At 45.6% G+C, this 20,056-nt stretch overlaps 1 protein-coding gene across 4 annotated transcripts in view; it reads left to right on the top strand.

Moving 5' to 3' along the window:
• Mapre2 (microtubule associated protein RP/EB family member 2) overlaps window positions 1-20,056 on the top strand; it is a 143,255-nt gene that overhangs the window by 50,479 nt on the left and 72,720 nt on the right. Inside the window, exon 1 of one of the 4 annotated variants that reach the window (XM_055625437.1) lies at window positions 3,970-4,203. The exons of the other annotated variants lie outside the window; for them this stretch is intronic. Within the exon in view, the coding sequence (XP_055481412.1) occupies window positions 4,085-4,203 (119 nt within the window). The 5' untranslated portion in view covers window positions 3,970-4,084. Of the gene's footprint in view, window positions 1-3,969; window positions 4,204-20,056 lie in introns of those variants that run through there. 4 annotated transcript variants of the gene reach the window in all.

The raw sequence follows: 20,056 nt of genomic DNA, 5'->3' as shown, positions 1-20,056 counted from the left end.
CTCACTACCCTCAGCCCTGGAAGTGTCTTGAGGTCAGAGCCTGAGGTTTGGGGTGGGGGAAGGGGAGGCTGTTTGTTTGTTTTCTTGTTTTATCAATTGTAAGGACATAAGAAGGGCGATTGTGTTAAATGAAAGAAAAAAAAAAAGAACATCATTTTAAAAATAATGAGAGATAATGCTAACAGGACTTGCTATATGTCAGGTGCTTTCAGTGCGTCATGTAGTTTAACCCACAGCAACACTGTGAAGCCAGTAATGTTACAGCCCCTTTATAGATCAGGGAAAAAGATCTTAAAGACATGAAACAAGCTGTCAGAATTACAATAGTAGTGAGTGGGGTGACCAAGCCAAGCCCAGCACCACACTGCCTGAGTCCAGAGCCCCAACTTTAATACACTGCTTGAGAAGAGGGGTGGTTTTCCCCCAGTGGGCACCTGTAGCCACAGGTCTACACACAGTTTTAGGGAGCCCTCTGGGTGCTGTCATAGTCGGTCAGACTACATAGATAGCTCTCTCTCTCTCTGCTTCTTCTTTCTTCCTTTCTTCTGTGTGACTTCCCTTAGCCTGCTGTGAATTTGGGAACTAGGAAGTTTTAAGTTTGCTCACTATATCTTCAAAGGTTCTTAGGGACCTTTGAGCTCCATCTCTTGGACAAATAGTCAAGTTAAAAGAGCCTCTACCTTTTTCCTGCTCTCTGGAGGACTTAATGGATGAGAAGGGCTCATAGAAAGCCAGAAGGTGGGTGGGGTGGGCCTCCTGGTCCCGTGCCAGTTCTTGGGTTTGCAACGTCTAGTCCTGCTGAGGCATTCTGGTCTGATGCCATCCACAGACATTCTGTTGGTGTTGTACACTGAGCTCGTTAGCAGCACTTTCTCCCTACAGATTTGGCCCTGACATCGTGTCCGTTTTCTCACAACTAGCTATTTCTCCTATTTGAGTTCCTGTGGACTTTTAATGTCCCTTTCTATCTGACGTGATAACACTCTTGCTATCACCACTACCATAAACTTAGCTCTCTGAAGCATCCACCACTCAACCTCCTGCTTATTTCCTAGGGGGCAGATGGAAGCTTCTAGAATGTCCTTCTCCTCAGGCAGTTGATCAGACTGCACTGTGATGAAGCTGTGACGGGGCACACCTTGGTAGGAAAGGGGTCCTCCCTGTGATGGGAGCCATAGCTTGTAAAAAAGCGTTCTTCACGTAATGCAGGGCTCCATCTTGTCAAGGAAGGAGGTCTTCTCTAGGATAGGCTATGCTTCCCTTTGGGATGGATAGAATTAGACATTCTTTCAAGGATAGCCATTTTCTAGATTTTTCAATGTAAAATGAGACAAAAAAAAAAAGTCCCCTAGATTTCAGCTGTACCTTCAGCCTTTCTTCTAGAACACAGACCTAGACACCAGTTGTTTTACTTTAATCTTCATTCCTACATTCAACTGGGAAAGATGGCCTCTTTGCACTTTTTCTAGTGGAAATCCCAGGACCAATTTCCAGTTCTGTATCATCCTCTCCCCAAAGTGGAATTTGCCTTCCTCCTTCCCCCCGAGGCTAAATTGGAGAATAGCTGCCAGGTAACCTGATTTATGGGTAGAGGAATGAAAACGCATCTGTTTAATGTTTTCAAATTATTACCCCCGTTACCCCTGCATCCTAGAGGGTAATGGCTGGTCTCGGGAGCTCTCTGGGTCCCTTTATAGTAGCCTGGCTCAGAGCAGCCATAGAGGAAGATTTACAAGAGCTTGAGAGTCCCTCCCCTGCCTGACTCACCACCCCTCCCTATTTAGCCTACCTCCTAAATTTTTTGGCCATTGTCCCATCCTTCTTGAGCAACTGGGACAGGGGTGGGAAAGAGCGGTTACTCCGCAAACTCCTAATAGGAGTGAGTTTATATTAACAAACTGTACATTCAAATTTTGACCATGTTACTTGTCACCACAGCACCCACTGTGTCTAACATACTTAAATATGAGACCATGCAAAAGTGACTCCCTCAGAGACCCCCCCATTGAGAGGGCACATCGTGAGAACAGAATATTTGATCTGTGGGTAGTATCTCTCGACTTTAGGCAGACTGCAGGGAAGGAAATACAAGTGTTCTGAAAGGAAGCAAGTCAGTAGAGAAATTGACAAGTGGGTCACGTAACTGAAATAGTAGGAGGAAGTGTGAATCGAAATCACCTCCTCTCCAGCCACGCTCCCAGATCCCTTTTGCTTGTTGCTGGATGTGAATGGAACGTGGTGTGCTTTCCTGTACTTAAACTTCTCTTCATGTACCTTACTAAGCCTTAGGTCAGAACTGGATCCTCACTGTTGGAGAAGTACAGCTGTCATAAGATGGGTTCAGATGAAGGAATCAGCTTTTGTCCTGTTGAACTAACTGAATAAGCAGAAGAAAAAATAAAAATTATTAAAATAACTGGCCAAAATAGAGTATAAAATAAAAAGGAAATGGGGAGGGGCTTGCTTGAAATTATCATTACCATCTGGGCTGTGAAACATTTGATTCCAATCCCAGAAGCTTGACGCAGAAATAACTTATAAGTGGGGACACATGCTGTTGAATTTTCAGGAATGACACAAATTTTTTTTGTTATTAATATCTGTATCACAAAACAGGGACACTGACAGGCCATAGAGTGAGTGGCTGATGGAGTAAAGCCATAGCTGAACACCTTTGCCCTTTACCCTCATTCATGTGGTGCCTTTTTCACCCCCAATATTTCTTTCTCTTCTACCCTATGGAAGAGACAGATGTTCCAATGAATAGGGAATCCTTTAGACCCTCCTCTCTCTAAGAGAGACAACACTGGTCCCATGCAGGGCCTGTTCACACTCTATGACTGAATCCTAAGGCTTTGCATAGTACTTACAATTCTGTACACAGCCACCTTTTCACAATATTTTGGATATGTACCTGAAATACGCAGGTTTCTCTGGGTAGCCCTGGCTATCCTGGAACTCACACTGTAGACCAGGCTGGCCTCAAACTCAGAGATCCGCCTACCTTTAGGATTAAAGGTGGGAGCCCCCCCCCCCCTCCCCCCCCCCCCCCGCCTCCACTGAAATATGCACTTTTTACCTAGGTTTGTAATAGCACAGACCACAGTGTGTGGACACACGGGTTTAAAACAAAACGTGTCTTTCACAAGTCTGGCTTTACCATTTTTCTGTGTGATGTTCCCTAGTTTACTCATTTTAAAATTGGGGACAATGGTTCCGCCCAAACAGGCAAATTATTTGAAAACAACAATTGCACTGCTAAAACAACCTGAGTGTTGAGCTTCCAGATAAATGTTAAATGAGGTGGTCGCTTGTTTAATTCACATGCTAATAACGGACGTGGACCCGGTGATAGGCATCAGAGGGCAGGGTAAAGAATTAAACAACTGAGCTCTGTGGCATCAGCGCTTGGGAGTTGGAGCAAGGAGGTCCTCCTCCCAGTATGGTCTCAAAAGATGCAGCTTCCTCGCAGGTTTCATTTTTCTCTCCTTTTAAGCAGGGGGGCAGCTGCTTTGGAGAGCAGAGGACAGGACGCGGGAAAACGTAACCCCCTTAGTCCCCCACCTTTTGTAAAATCTAGCCACCAGGTCTTTGTGGGTTTGTCCTGCAACCTGACCACGTTTCCTGTTGGGGGGGGTGGGGGGTGGCTGGAGCTTCCCCATGCCTGGGCACGAATCCTTTTGTGTGTACAGCTGCAGGGGCAGCTTGGTCCGAGAGGAAGCAGCTAGAGGAAGAGCCGGTTCGCAGTCGGGCGCAGGGCGGGTCCATGCCAGATGCCGGCCAGCCCCTTGCTCTACAGCCTGCAGCCGCGGGCGCTCATGCTGCGCCGCTCTGCGTGAACCTAGGCAACTGAGGAGTTAGCGGGTTGCTATGGCGACAGGCGGGCACGTGACCAGCTACCGCCGCTGCTGCAGGCGCCCTGACGTGGGAGGGAGGGGCCTTCGAGGGCGGGGCCTTGGGAGGGCGGGGCCGGGTGCGGAGCAGGAGCAGAGCGCGGCTGCAGGGTGAGCAGCGAGCAGCGGGGAAACACAGCCCTCCGCCCCAGCCAGCCTCCGCGTGTGTTCCCTCTGTCGGGAGAGCGCCAATGCCCGGGCCGACCCAAACCTTGTCCCCAAATGGCGAGAACAACAACGACATCATCCAGGATAACGGGACCATCATTCCTTTCCGGAAGCACACAGTGCGCGGGGAGCGGTCCTACAGGTACTGGCACGGCCGGCTGCGGACGGTCTGTCCCGTTACGTAACGCAGAGGCAGGGATTGCTTGGTTGCAGGGTCCTGTGTCGGTGGGGTGAGCCTGAAGGCTTCAGCGGGTGAATAGGTTTGTTGCATTCACGAGGTCTCCCTCCATCTCTTTTCTGCATGCCATCTTCCTTCATCCCCGAAGGGACACAAGCTCTACACTTCCTCTCCTTCCCTTTTAGCATTTAAAGGAACCATTAGGTTGGCGGGCACTCAAGGAACAAACAAACGGGAGAATGGCGAGAAAGGGAAGATGGTGAGGAGCGCGCTTGCGCTTAACCTGGGGGAGCATGCAGGAAAAGATGGAATCCTCTAGATGAAGCTGCAGTGTGTGATGTTAAACCGCCAGATTGATGGAGCTTTGTAAGAATTCTGCGCGCTGATTGGTGCAAGGATTGACAGCAGAGGTCACAGTGTCAGACATTCACCAAAATTCTCTCCATGGAAGCCTAGGCTGATTAGAAAGAGACTGGACTATTTCAGATCTAAGGGAGGTGGGGACAAAAACCGGCGCCGCTACGCATTTTCTGAAGAGTTTTATGGCCTCCGCATGCATGGGTGGAGGAGCCCTTCCTTCTTATTTACAGTAAAAAGGGTGATTTCTGATATTTTGCTGAGGTCCAATTTGAGGATGGGAATCCTACCGGCCCTTGCATTGTGAGCCTTTTGATTAATGAGTTGCCTGTGCTGTTGGCATCATTTTTGCATTAACATATCTGGCAATATGTTCCCATAGATAAGCTCATTAAAATTGTTTGCATTGTTTGATAAGGATAATAACGTGATGCAGAATGTATTGTGGGTCTTAGGCAGCTCAAGGCCAGACTAACGGGAGACAGATAGCTTAGGTTGTGTTTCTTCTGAAGTTCTTTTGTACTGAGGTGGTTATTTTTAAATGTAACCTTCACAACCATCAACAATGCTTTTGCGTTTAAAGCAGAGTGCACATACCTGTAAGATATATCCCTACCAGCTAGAGAGCAACGGGAAATAACTTTTTAAAAATAAGCCTTCCACAATAAGCATTCTCATACTGTATTATGGATGGAATATTGGGTGTTCAGAGTCTATGTGCATATCACAAAGTAAACCCCAAAGCACCCCACTTCCTTTCCTTTTGAGCAGCATTGCGATTTGTTGGTTCAAAAAAAGAGTGTATTGGGGGCTGGGGTGGGTTAAAAGCAGCCCTTTGCCCTGTCATCTCTGGCAGTTATATAAATACTTAAAGTTGATTTTGGCTGTGCCCATGAGGTCACCAAGTCTCACGGCTTATGCTTCCAATGAGTAAAGTTGGCACGGAATCCTTGAGTGATTGCTACTCTTCTAATGTAAGCTATAAAGGTTGATCTTCAACTTCTGGGACTCATCTTTTGGGACCCTGCTGTTTGAAAGTCCATCTCCTTCTCACTTTCCTCCTTTGGGAACATCCCTCTCAAAACCTAAAACAAGAATTTAAAAGTTAAAAAAAAAAATAGGTTGCTTTGAAACTTTGCTTATTTGAGCTGTTCTTGTAGGCAATAAAATTGAAGCCCTCCTTCCCTAAGTGATTCAATCCCTGCTATGTCAGTAGCCGCTGCTCCTAGGATGGAGTACACAGTTTACCACGTGGGCCAGAGGAAGTTGCCTAGTTGGATTTTATTACTCATGTGAACCAACTCAAAGTGGTAATGGAAAACTGTCTGACAGAAAGGTCAAATGGGTCCTTGTGAAAGGGGGGAAAAAAAAGGATTGCTTTAAATTATTTCTTCCAGTTTTAAATGATTTCTACTTTACCTGAAATTATATAAAATCTAAAGAAAGAAAAACACGAATTTTAGTAAAGATCTGGCTAAACAAGTGGCCTCCCTGGAGGCATCGTTGTGTTTGTCTCTTATGGAATAATATTGCTGGGTGCTGTAGTGAGAAACACCATGGGTTCAATGAAGAAGGCCGTCTTCCTAGTCCCACTGGTGCCGTCTGCTGTGCAGGACACGCTTGGGAACAGACACACTGGGTGCTCCCTTTGGTCTGCTTTCTTTCAAAGTAATGCAGTGTAACTAGTGCATATTTTTTGGAGAGACCTGAGAGAAGGGAAGAATGTGACACATTTTTCTGTCCAGGAAGCATTCCATCATTATTTTGGCATCCTAAGGCTGGAGTAATGTAGCCATCTGATGGCTGAGGAAACTTGGAAGGCAACTTGAAAGCCACAATGGAGATTTAACCAAGTAAAAATTTGACCTTGGCTGTAGGCTTGGGGTAGCGCCCAACAATGAGATTATGCCTGGAAGTTTTGTGTGCAGTCCCCGGGGGAGCCTGAATGTGCTGAAGGCCCTGCAAAGACCAGAAGCAGTTCTGTTCCTGGCTGCCTCATTGACACCTAGCAGCTTTTATCTTGGGCTTTATTTCTTGATAGTGCTTTTTTACAATGAAGCCATGTAGACCCATTTTTTTTTTCCATTTTGTATCTATTTTGCCTGTAAGTATATCTATGCACCACGTTCATATAGTGCCCTCCAAGGCCAAATGAGGGTGTCAGATTTCTTGAGACTGGAGTTTTAGACAGTTGTGAGCCACCATGTGGATTCAGGGAATTGAACCCAGGTCCCCTGTAAGAGCAACTAAGGCTTTTCACTACGAAGGTATCTCTGTAGACCCTGTAATTCTATTCTTAAAGAGATGTGAGATTACTGTGCAGGGGTTCTAGTTTATCTCCATGAATGGTCCTTGGTTGGAGTATCAGTCTCAGAATAAACTGTAATAAATAAATAAATAAATAAAAAGATGTGAGGTTAACTGCTAAGGTACTGGCTTCCATTCCCAGCAGAACTTACATGCAGGCACACAGGTATATAAACAGGGGGAGTGCTTTGTTACCAAAGAGGGGCCGTCGTCAGGAGCTTAGACTCTTGTTGGCATTGCAGGCAAGAGATGTCAGGATCCCTAGAAGATGTGAGAAGATGGCTTCCCACAAGGACCACTAATGTGCAAGCAGTCGCTCTGTTTTCTTTTAGTTAATGCTTTTATTTATTTAGGATAGGTGGCTGGGTGCACATGCCACAGATTTAAAAAAAAAAAAAAACCTTGAAGGAGTGTCTTCTCTCTTTCTACCATGTAGGTTCTAGGGATCAGACTCAGTCACTGGGTTTGGAGGCCAGCACCTTTACTTGCCGAGCCATTCCCTGGGGCCAAGTACCAGGTTGCTCACAATAAAAATGATATGTAGTCCTGACTTGGACATCGTAAGTCAGATATCAATGCAGGTAAACAGTCCGTGTTCACAGACTGGAGTCAGATAGGGAAGAAATCATTATCAAAACCCCCCCGTGCACTTTAATTAGAGCAGCAAGCTTCCCTTAGAAAAGAAAAATTCAAAAATCAGCCCTGTGTCGGACATCACCCTCGAAGCAATGGAATACCGGAATGACCCGGTAAAGCCATTTGCACACGTTTCTGCATTCACTGCGCTAGGGGAACGTGTCCGGCCCCAGCTTCACCGCTGCAGTTAGGAATCCATGTATTTTAAGAGCTGCTTAAAAAATAAATGTGGTGAGGGCCATCCGAGGTGACACTCTTTAATTCAGAGAGCGAATGAGTCGTGGTCTGGGTCTCCCTGGAGAGGCTACTCCCTACAGCTCTGTTCCACACAGATGCCGGTCGGAAATGAGATTTATTAACTGGCCTTCTGCCGGCCGCATCTTTGTTTGCATACTCCGGGCTTTTGAGAATGAGCGTATAGAGAGGACTGTCTCAGAATGGGTGTTCCAGCATGCAACTACAGTAGCTCATGTGTCTGAATGCTTAAAAAAAGAAAAAAAAATTGACCCGGCCTCAGGAAATGAACTGTAAAGAAAAGCAGAAGTTAAGCCCAAAATATTCATCTAGAACATTTAGCTTTTGCCAGTTTTGTTTTGCTTTTTCTTTTTTTTTTTTTTTCCAAATAATCTGTTGTTTAAGAATATAGAGAAATTTCCTGCGTGTAGATCTAGAAAGCACAGGATTGTGAGGCGTACTCCAGCCTGTAGAAGCTATGGTAACAGGCCCCACATTACCAGGATGTAGGTTTCAGATGATACCCTAGAACAGTAGTTGCATACACTGAAGTCTTCGTTGTCTACCTGTGGATTAGTGTCAAAGGAGAGTTCTACAAATACTGGTTTTGTCTTCAGTATTTGACTTAGTGCTTCTAAGGAGGTTGGTGGAGACTTGGTTTTGGGGCCATCCTCTGTGAAAGGGTGTGGATGCTGGTGCCTTCGAGGAGAGACTGGCCCGCTCTGTGGTATCCATGTGTGGTACAGGATCTCAGTAGGGCTGCAGCTCGCCCTCAGGGTTCAGATTTGCTTTCCAGATGCAGCATCCTTTCTGTTCTCAGGGATTTTGTAAAGCTGAAATGAATAATCCCCCAGATTCGAGGAGGGGCAATTACTGGGAGTGACATAAATATTCTATGTGGATGGGAACATTCAATACATATTTGATTGTCTTCTCTGGCCTGCATCCCTGCTAGGTGCCCCTTCAAGGATCTTGAGTGCTAACAAAGCCAGGTCTAGAAACAGCATCTCCTGTATCAGATTTTCATAGCTGTCAATATTTTGCTTAGTCGGCTAGCAGTGGTGGTTTGCATTTCCTGAGCCCACAGTGACTCAAAGTAAGAAAAGATAGCTTCAGTTTGCAGTCAGCAGAGATCAGGACGAGGGAAATGGCTGTTTCCTGGCAGGGTAGCTCTCCTGGTAGAGAAGCAATGGCCGAAGCATGCCTCATAAAGGGACAGGAACCAGGGGTCCCCTTCCTAGCTAGCAGTCTGGTTAAGGGGCCAATGCACTCCTTGTACCATCTTCAATCCTCAAAATCCCAGAGCAGAGAGCCTGTTCCATCAGTGTGAAGGATGCAGTAGGGTGGGTAGGTGTGGCCCAGGAAGGTACTCAAAACAGTCCCACGGTCATCGTCTCGACGGAGGCCCCAGAAGTGCCCTGTGAAGTCTGTCAGGTCTTAAAGTTTGTTGATTGATTTCACTGTCAAGGACAAGTAGATTTGCAACCCTTTTACGAAAAATGACATCTTCCACAGTGAATTCTGTTAGACTACTTTCAAAAGCTGGATGTGGCGGCACATGCCTGTAATCCCAGTACAGGACAATCAGGAGTTCAAGGCTGGCCTCAGCTATGTGAGCCCCTATCTCAACATGGAACAAGAAGACAGCGGTTTCAGACTCTCCTTTAAGTGTGCCTGTGAAATAACTAACACAGAGCTGGCCATATTATATCCAGCCAGCATCTTCTGCTCCGTTCCCTTCCACACCTGCATCCCAGAGCTGCCCTGTGAGCCTTACTTCTCAACTCATCTTAAGAGTCTGATTGCTTGTCTTAGTGTCTTCTGCCCTTGGCATTTATTGCTATTTTGAGAGAACTCTTCCCAGGTGGCCACCGCCAGTGCACATATGCAGTGAGAAAAATAAGCGTTATGCAACTTTCGGTTAATGAATTAAAATTTCTGTTAGTCGTGTCTCCAAAGATTGACTGTTTATTTTAATGAAAACAATCAGTCAGGTGAGGCTGAGCAGACTTTTATGGACCAGTGCAAAGTACTTTCTTAATAAATTACCAAAAAAGATACGTATTCATTTCCCACATGAAACCCACCCCCTGTTGATTAGGATTTTACTCACTTGAACCAAACGGACTTTCTTAAAAGTCTTTTCTTTCTTCTGATGGAGGAGGCGTTGGTACCAGGTTATAGGGTGATGGAATTGATGGCGGCTATTAGTGGTGTCCCTCAGTGCTCAGCTAGTTAAAAAAATAGGGTTCAAATTCAACCTTACTATTGTGTCCACATCTTGCTCAGGTTCAACGACTGTGCCACGAAAGTCTGATTTTGGTCATGATTTTGGAATATAAAAGGATGTAGGCAAGGGCCTTAAGGAGGAAAAGTAATCTGTGTGCACATGCAGGCATGCGTACAGACATGTGGTTGCACACACGTACATACTCACATTGGCAAAACTCTGCATTTTCACTACCAACACGATCGCTTCCGAAGTCACTTTGGCATCTGCGACATGCCATGGGGCAGAACTTGTGGAAATCTAAATTTTAATTGCGCATGGAGAACCACGTGTGGGAACGTTCCCTGCAATTTTGGCACTAGGGATCCTGAGAAAGAACCATCTTGAACTTGAGGCCAAGCCTGAGAAACGTAGCAAGAACCTGAGTTGGCCTTAAGGTGGGCTGATGCTACTGTCGCCTGAGCCCAGTTGACAGTGTGTCTCCTGAGAGGTGCCTTGCTCGGTCTGTAGCACCTCCCTTCTGTTGTTTCACTTTTAAGAAGTTAATTCCTTCTTCTTTATTTAGTGCCAGCCTGCCCTGGCAAAGCTCTGAGAGGTAATTTGTCAGAGATGCCAGAGGCATTGATGTCTCTGCAAGACTCTGCGTTCCTTGTTCACTCTGAATACGAGAGGCAGTGTTCTTTACTTATGAGCCCGTGATAACTGCAGGTTCTCACTTGACGCTGTACAAATCACAATAAAGTAGCACTAGTGGGATGTGTTCTTCCTCTGCTGAACTCTTATCCCTCTCTTTCTTGTCATTCTAGGGTGCCCAGACATATTCCCAGCCTGGAAATAGTGAAATATTTTAAGTTGCCATTGTTGAATTTTACACAGCTGCCATTATGTTAGTATTTAAGCCCCAATTTTCCCTTTAGCAAACTTCCTTTAATCAGCCCGTGAGGAGATGGGCCCTTAAGATATAAGGGGGAATAAATGCCAGTGCCTCACTGAAAGAGGGAGCAGCAAGGAGAGTCCTGATGGAGGGCCCTAAAGGCCCACACATAGCCCCAGAGAGGACAGGCGTGTCTGTTTATTCTGGGGCATGGCTGACGTTGCTTCACCAAATTCAACCAGACTTGGCCAGCAAGCCCCATGGAGCTTCACCCCCCCTCCCTGCCCCCAGCTCTGAAAGTATAGACACATTCGGCCACACCCTACTTTTTAGGTGCTGGGGATCAAACTTGGGTCTTTATCCTTGTATGACAAGTACTTTACCAACTGAGCTGTCTCTTTGCCTCCTCCATCCCCTACCCACACCACTTTTGAAGCAAGGTCTTATGTAGCCCAGAGTGACCTGAAATTCTCCATATGTCCAAGGCTGGTCTTGAGTTCCTTGTCCTTCTATTTCCCAAGTGCTGGAGTTATAAGCATGTTTCATTCAGGTCCAGCTGCAAGTACCACTTTTAAAAAATGTTTGGTGGGTTTAGTTGTTTTTTTTTCTTTCTTTTTTTATTTTTTTCCCAGACAGGGTTTCTCTGTGTAGCCCTGACTGTCCTGGTATTCTCTCTATAGCCCAGGCTGGCCTCCTCCTTTGTGCTGGGATTAAAGGTGTGCTCCACCACTGCCCCCCTAAAATTTAAAAATTGTATTTGTTTCATGTGTTCAGTACCTGTGTGCACACCTGTGGAAGTCAAAGGCCAGTTTTGTATAGTCTGCTCTCTCCTTCTACCTTTACATGGGTGCCAGGGATGGACTTAGGTTGCCTGGTTTGTACACAGCATGTGCCTCCCCAACTGAGCATCCCAAGTCACAGATGAGGAGTGCCCCCCCCCCCCCCAGGAGCTTCCTTGCTTTGTTTCGCTTTCTGCAGTGCATGATGAGCTGGATTTGGTGTTGGGTCTAGCCTGCTTGGTATGCTGGATGGATCTTTGCCTCACTGCACGGCATTCCTCGCTGAGGGTTATTTTCCAGTATCCTCTCTGCAGTTTCATTTTCTTCCTGTTTATTGAGCACCTGCTGTTTGTCAGGCTCTGCGTGAGGTCCTAACATGGTATGAGGACAAGGGAACTGCCGTTTTTTTCAGTCATTCTGACCACAGTCCTCTGAACTCTACCTCACACACACACACACACACACAGAGAGAGAGAGAGAGAGGGAGGGAGGGGAAGGGAGGGAGGAAGGGAGAGAGAGAGTCCGAATCTGCCCTCAGAGTAACCCCTAGGTCCCGTGATGGCCAGGCAGCCATCCATTCACATGGAGTTTGCACAAGAGTCCCGCACTGGCAGCCTCCTCACCCAGCGGTGTGGATGAAGTCTGAGAGCACCCGAGGGACGCCGCCAGTTAAAAAGGAACAAAGGACAGTTTGGCATGCAGTAACTTCACCGAAGACCTGCCCTTGAGATAAACAGACCTTGGACTGTGTAACCAGAAGGACTCTGCTGGAAAAGGGGGAAGCAGAAGCAGGAGGGCAGGGTTCTCAGAGGCGGATGTGTGTGAAGTGTGCAGAGGGGTGAGGGTTTCTGGAGTGAGTGTGTCCGGCTTCCCTCACCTCTGTCTGTCTCGCTTTCACCCTGGGCAGAATAAATCCGCTCCTCCAGTCACTCTAGAGTAGCAGATGGTGAGCCTAATCCAACCTAGATTGGGCGTGGCCCCAGGCAGTGGAGACCAAAATGGGCCTCCCCAAGATGGCCTGGAACTCATGATAAATCCACAAGTATTTAGTGTTTGGGGAATTGATTTCCTCTCCCTGGAATTTCTGGAAGGCACATAGCATTACCACAACAGTGACTTCCAAATGTCCCCAGGAGCAGCAATGACGGCTTCTACTTCCTCAGTTTCTGTGCATTTTCTGTCCAGGTCTGCCACCTCCATCCTGCCGCTATTAAGTCTGGTGAGGTGTTCCGAATGTCCAGCTAGGGCGCTGCTTGCCCTGGAGTGGACAGAGCTTGGCCCTGGCTTGAGGCATCTGTGCCCAGACTCAGCCTCGCTCCCAACTGTGTGACTCAGGACAAATGCTTTTTGCCCCTTGAAGCATCATTTTCCTCCTGTCCCTGGGGAGATAACAGCCCCAACCTCCCAGGGTTGTTACTGAGTGAGCTTCAAACATGAAGCATGGGTCAGTCCTGTAAAGAATGTCAGCTACTAGTTTGAGTCTGTGACTTTTTACCTCCTTCCATCATCTGTGATCTCTGTGTCCTTAATACCTAGCACGATGCATGACGCATAGCAGATGTTCTTTAAAAATCCCTCCATCGGCTTCATTAAGAATTCATGGAGAAACAATAAACTGTGTCTATTTTAAGTGTATAGATCAGTAGGTTTGAGTATCCATCACAGCCCCTGAATTCCTTGTGCCTTTTATTTATTTATTTATTTTTATTTTTTTGGCTGTCCTGGACTCCCTTTGTAGACCAGGCTGGCCTCAAACTCACAGGGATCTGCCTCCCTCCCTCCCTGAGTGCTGGGATTAGTCTCCTCAAGCCCTTTTTTACAGCCTGTATTACCTCAGCCCACAGTCCCAGGAACTACTAAGTCATGCTCTGTCACAGCATATGAAATGGAATCAGGTGAAACTCACTGCTCAGCATCTGGCTGTTAAGACTCAGTGTCATGAGCCTGGACCCGTCTGTCTTGTCTGTATCTACAGCTGCTTAGTTCCTCTTTCCGGCTGAGTAGTGCTCCATCGTATGGCACAGCATGTTTCCTTTATCCACTCACCGGTTGCTAAGCACTAGCATTTCCAGTTTGGGGCGGTTAAGGATTAAAGCTTCTGTGAATATTCGTGTGGAAATCTTTGGGGGGGGGGATTGTTTTTATTCCCCTGGTAAATGCCTAGGGGTGAAGATGATTGTGTTTAACTGTGTGTCTATGGCAGTGGGGTGGGGAAGGGAGAGAAAGTGTGAACCATTGAACAACTCCCGGGTGTTCCTGGGGCACTGTCTACCTTGTCTTTTTAAGAGGTGTCTCATAAGCCTGAAACTCAATTAGCAGGCTAAGCTGGCTGACCAGTGAGTGCCAGCCATCCACCTGTCTTCACCTCCCCAGCTCCGGGATTAGAGACATGGGCCATGCCCCCATGTCTGGCCCTCCCTGTGGGTGTTGAGAACGCTGGTGCTCATTCTTGCTCAGCAAGCTCTTTTTACCAGCTGAGTGCGTGCACGCATGCGTGTGCGTGCGCGCGCGCGCGCACGCGCGCGCACACACACACACTCGGTAATCACTCAGAGTGGTTGTGCCTTCTCCCACTCTATCAGAGCCCTTGCAGACGTGTATTGTCGCTGTATACATCCCTTATGGGTGTGTATAGGAGTCTTGTTGAGACTGCAAATTGAAGTTTCTTGATGAGTGGTGGTGTTGAGAATCTTTCCATATACATGTGTTGACTGTGTGAATAATTCTTTAATGGCATGTCTGACTCCTTAGTCCATTAAAAAAAAAAAAAAAAAAAAAAAGAGTTCTTAGTTTTAGAGGTGGTTGAAAGTATTTTCCAAGCCAGGCTGGGTAGGTGCACACCTTTGATCCCAGCACTAGGGAGGCAGAGGCAGGAGGATCTCGGAGTTTGAGACCAGCCTGATCTAGAGAGTGAGTTCCAAGACAGCCAGGGCTACACAGAGAAGTCCTTTCTTGAAACAAGACTAAACAAGGAGTATATTCCAAATACTTTAATGTCTCAAAGTAGATTTTAATGTCTTGTTTTTAACCTGCACATAAATCCTTCAAGAAAAAAGGCTGCCTCTCCTGGCCTCTGTCCACACATCTGCAGCAGAAATGCTCATAGTCCTCTCTTAAGTGAAGGTTAAAATGTCCTTGTGTGTTCAGATCCAGGGTGCCTCCAGAGTGCACTGCTAGGAATATCCCTAGCCCGAGATTCTCTGACATCCTGTCCCATGCCCCGAAATGTTAGATTATGAAGCATTTTGGATCTCAGATTTGGGAATTAGGGATACTCAGCCGGTGCACATCAAATGGTACTAAGAATAGACAGGAAACTGTAACAGAATAATTAAGATAACTTAGAAAAACTGTTAAATCCACTTTTTAAATGCCATGTGAAGGTGTTAAGTTCGGGATCGGGTTTGCTGTCTTGATAGACGTGAAGTGCTCTTTTATTTCTGCTCAGAACACTGCAATTATGTAGATAATCTTTCTTTTGTGTTGTGGGTCCTTTATGTGAGATCAAAGGTTCTGCTGTTCAGTTTAAGAATAAAATGTGTGTAGAAACAGTTTCTATTTCCTTTACAGCCAACTAGGAACCATTTGCCTGTTTTCAAAATCTTGCCTGGGGAGCAGACACCCATCCCTTACCCTGTTTTCATTCTGTCTGACTTGAAGGAGAAGATTGCTTGTTTGTTTTATAGCAATAGGGCTCAAGCCCTCTGCATGCACATTTATAGTCTACTTGAAGCGTACTCCCTCCATATGCTGCTGCCCTCCCTTCTTACCCTCCCCCATCCCATTCATGAGTGTTCCTTTTCACCGTGAACCAGTAGTTCTCAACCCATGGGTCATAATCCCTTTGGCAGACCTCTATCTCCGAAAATATTTATATGATATATAATTTATAACAGCAAAATTACGGTTATGAAGTAGTGACAAAAATAATTTTATGGTTGGGGGGGTGTCACCACAACACGAGAAACTGTGTTAAAAGGTCTCAGCATGGGGAAGGCTGAGAACCACTGCTCTAGACTGTTTGACTTTTATTTCATGTCATCTGCACACACGTGATTTTTGTCTCAGACTGACATAATTCACTTAATACAGTTATCTCTTGCAGACTGCAGCATCACTCTTCTGTATGGCTGAAGAGAATTCTGTTGTGTATACAGACATTTTCTTTATCCAGGCTTTTGCTCACGGGCACCAGGCTGGTTTCATCATTGAGCCATTGTGAATTGCGCTGCACTGAACACTGATGAGCACACGTTTCTGTGACGTGTTAACTCAGCATCTTTAGGGTAAATACTCAGGCTTGATGTTTTTCGGCTTTGGAACAACAGCTCACTAAGTTGCCCAGCCTGGACTTGAACTCAGAACTCTCCTTTATCGGGCTCTTGAATAGTTGGAACCACAGGCCTGTATCACAAGGTCTGGCTCCATTTGTCAGCTTTGTTATTGCCTGTATGGCTCTCAACTTAGTTCCAGCCCCGAGGGAGAAACCACCTCTGGTTACTCTCCGCAGTGAGAGGCTATCTGCAGATGCAGTCTTGAGAGGGTGAGCTCCGTTCCCTCCAGAGCCTGCTCACGCCTGCTTGCCTAGCCACATCCCTTTCAGAGTCCAGAGATCCTATAACACACAAATTCCCCATGATGTCCACAGAGGCCTTTGGCCGACTAAGGAGATTTTGTGATTATAACTTACTTCCTTAGTCATTTTTCATTTTACTGCCAAACCTTTAAGGCCAGATTTCACCAGCTTTCCTTAAGGACAGCAGTCTTTCTCTCTCCTTGGGTTCAGAAGGTAGGTCCCTTTGTTCTAGTTGGGACTGAACTGGCCAGAGCCACTAAACAATGAGTGGAGAGTGGAGACATCCTTTTGCTTTAATTGGGCCTGTTCTATGAGAGGAAGCTGAGCATTATCAAACAGGACATCCTGTGATCCCCTAGTCTACTATGGCACGGAGGACGGGCTTCTTCGTTAAAGGCTAGGATGGCCTCCTGTTTCCTTCCCTGGTAAGTAGGCAGCCCAATGTGATATTTTCTTTCACTTTGAATCTCCAACAACACACTCCCAGAAAATCACCTCAGGGCTCATGGCTTTTTATGTGAACCAATGGTGATTTAATGAATTTTTGCCATTTTGGTTGCCTTGAAATAATTAATTTGAGAACATCATGAGAAATGAACAGAGACATCCTTTATTTCTTTTATTTTTTTAAAGATTTATTTATTAATTGTTATTTTTTTATTTGCATTGGTGTTTTGCCTCCATGTATGTCTGTGTAAGGATGCCAGATCTCTTACACCTGGGGTTCCAGACGTATGTGAGCTCTCATGTGGGTTCTAGGAATCGAACCATGGTCCTCTAGAAGAGCAGCTAGTGGCTCTTAACTGCTGAGCCATCTCTCCAGGCACCAGAGACATTCTTTAAACATATTCATATACAGTTCCAGATTTGGGTCTATTGCGATAGACCTACACACTCGAATATGATATGAACACGACCTATGAAGGTACAGAGCATGTTCACAGAGTGTTAACAAGAACAGGCTGGCCGTTGCCAAAACTGCTCACATGTCTTGCTTTCGGGAGGCTCCCACAGCAGACTGCTGTACACAGGGTGGCTTCACCTTTGTTCTTTCTCACTGGTGAGGCTAGATATGCACTCATGCCATCGGCAGAGCCACGCTCCGGACTCCATTTCCCCACCCCCGCAGAAGAAAGGGTCTTCTGTCCACTCTCATTCTGGTGGACCTGTGTGTTCTGTGGTCTGTAGTTTCAGCACCCAGTTTCTGCCTCTAATTACTCTGCCTCCTTTGTCTGTGCATTTTTTTCCCGGACCACCTTTTAAAAGCACCGGTAGTCATCAGGCCCATCCTAATCCGATACCTTCATCTTAACTGATTCCTTTACAGAGACCCTGTTTCCACATAAGGTCACCTTCTGAGGTTGCCAACACACAGGACTTTAGAAGGGATAGTCTTCGTGTGAGTAGAAGACTCTATGTACTCATTGATCATATGTGTGGACCAATTTTAATGTGTGTGCATGTGAAAATGCATAATATGTTCTACTATACATACAACACATTGGGTTTTTGGTTTTTGGTTTTGGTTTTGTTGTTGTTGTTGTTGTTTTGTTTTGTTTTCTGGGACAAACAGGTTCACTGTGAACTGACAGTATAGCCAAAGATAGCCTTGGATTCCTAATCCACCCATATTCTGCCTCCCAGCTGTGGAATTATAGGCTTGCACCATCACGCCTGGCTACTTAAAAGTTGCTTAGAAAGATAAGGGTTGTGACTGAGTGAGAAAATAATGGCTCTGTTTTTGTTAGAAATTAAATCTTCAGTCTTGTGTGTGGTAGGCACCGAGCTTATCCCCAGCCCATATAATGGATATTTAAAAAATTTTAAATTTTAACTTTTAGTGTATTTTCTGCTTTTTCTATAGTGCAAAAAATGTACAAAATTTTTAACACAAAAATAATTTTTAAAAGAAAAAGCACTTTGACATTTTAAAAAGTCCTTTACTCTTTGCTTTATCAAATTATTATGAACTAGTTGAACTCATTTAATAATTTGATCTTAGCATTTGTGCACATAAACACATGAATGAGTCTATTAGTGTTTTAATGAGTTGGTACTTATTGTACTTAATATTATATTGACTGTAACAGTAGCTAAGTCTGAAATAATGTAAAATAGTCAATGAGAACTTGATATGACATCAAGTTTTTGGCTCAAATTTGAAAGTCAAAGTTAGGTTTATTAGTTAATGGTTGACTTCAAGACTAATTCTCAAAACATGTTTTTTAAATTTCTAAGTCAAATGAATCCTGGGAGTCTAGAAACTAGGAATGGGCACCGGCGGCCATGAGTACTTCCAGATTGATGGTTTTCAGCAGTTCATATGGGCTCCAAGGTGGAGTAACAGCACAGAGCCTCTAGAACTAACTCACTCTGCCATTTGTCAGACAGCTCAGTCAGTGGCTAATCATTGTTACTCCACCTTTAAGAGTCCCGTGTCCTGGGCTGTAGAGACAGAGAGTTAGACTCCCCTGTACCCTTTTAAAAACACCAGGTGTAGTAAGTGAAACACTCTTAGGTTCAGTAAAGACCATGGATCACTCACATTAAACTACTAACCACTATTCTATTGTTTTTTGTTCAAGCCACTCTTCTTCCACTCTTCCCCAAGCCAAGGGTCTTACTGTGTGTCTGTTATTTTTGTACCTGGTCCAGGTTGAACATGGCACAGCTCCTACCCACTCAAATTCCCAGTTGTCACTCTTCCCTCTGAAGATTTTAGGCTAATCCATCCTTGCTGGGGATGGTGTGATTCAGACCTATGACTAAAACAAAAGAGGGAAAAGCAAAGAAATACTTCAAGGTGTGTGTGTGTGTGTGTGTGTGTGTGTGTGTGTGTGTGTGTGTGTACTCATGCAAGGGTGTGTAAATGCTGTAGCTTTTGACCTGTAACAAGACTGATGAGAGTAAAGCAAAGAAATCCCTCCTCCCCCCCTCCCATCTGTGGTGTGGATGAATTGGTGCTTCTCTGGATAATTCTAATATAAAAAGACTGTTAGTCTCTTTGTTCTAGCAGTGTTAAATGAATGAGTTTGGTGATTTAAAAGGGAACAAGTTTCTGATATACAAGATGGTATTTGGTGTCCTGAACATGAACACTAACATTTTGGGCTGAGGTGTGGTTTTTAGTGGTAGAGCAAATGTCTGGCATGTACAAGGCCATGTACGGAGTCCCAGAACTGCCAAACAAACAGGGAATATTCTCAGTTTACTCTTCATTGTCAACTTGACCGTAGATTTACTGAGGAACCATGCCTCTGGGAATATCAGTGTGGGTGTCTCAGAGTGGTTCATCAGAAGAGGGAATGTGTATAGAATGTGAATAGACCCATGACATGGGCTGGAGTCCCAGACTGAATTAAAAAGGGGGAAAGGGAGGAGCTAGCTGAGCCCCAGCATTCCTGTGCCTCTGCTTCTTGACTGAAGGTTCTTCACATGGATCCTCCTCTGTGAGGACATCTAGTTGGGGGTGGGGGGTGCTGCTGAGGTCAACTGGCAGAGAAACAGCACTCCCTGGCTTGAGAACTGTTCCCCACGGCTACAACCCTTTCGCTGAAATCACTTACCTTCTCAGCTGCCGCAGTGACTAGAATTCCCATTTGTTGGCATGTTTAGGAGAGCTCTGTTTTTTCATATATGTAATATGGACGGTGGCCTCTTGGGGTTGTGGAACAGATTATCATACAAGTATGTTCAACCTGCTGCCTGCTGGCAACATGTGGCTCAGGACAACTAGAATGTAGCCCAAGGCAAAAATCATCATCTTACTTGGTGCATTATGAAATCTGATGATGATGATAGAAGTCGATTGTACAATTATCGAT

Source organism: Psammomys obesus, unplaced genomic scaffold, assembly GCF_907164565.1.
Source record: "Psammomys obesus unplaced genomic scaffold, mPsaObe1.curated_primary_1811, whole genome shotgun sequence".
Lineage (NCBI taxonomy): Eukaryota > Metazoa > Chordata > Mammalia > Rodentia > Muridae > Psammomys > Psammomys obesus.
This window is presented reverse-complemented; position numbering and strand designations above follow the sequence as displayed.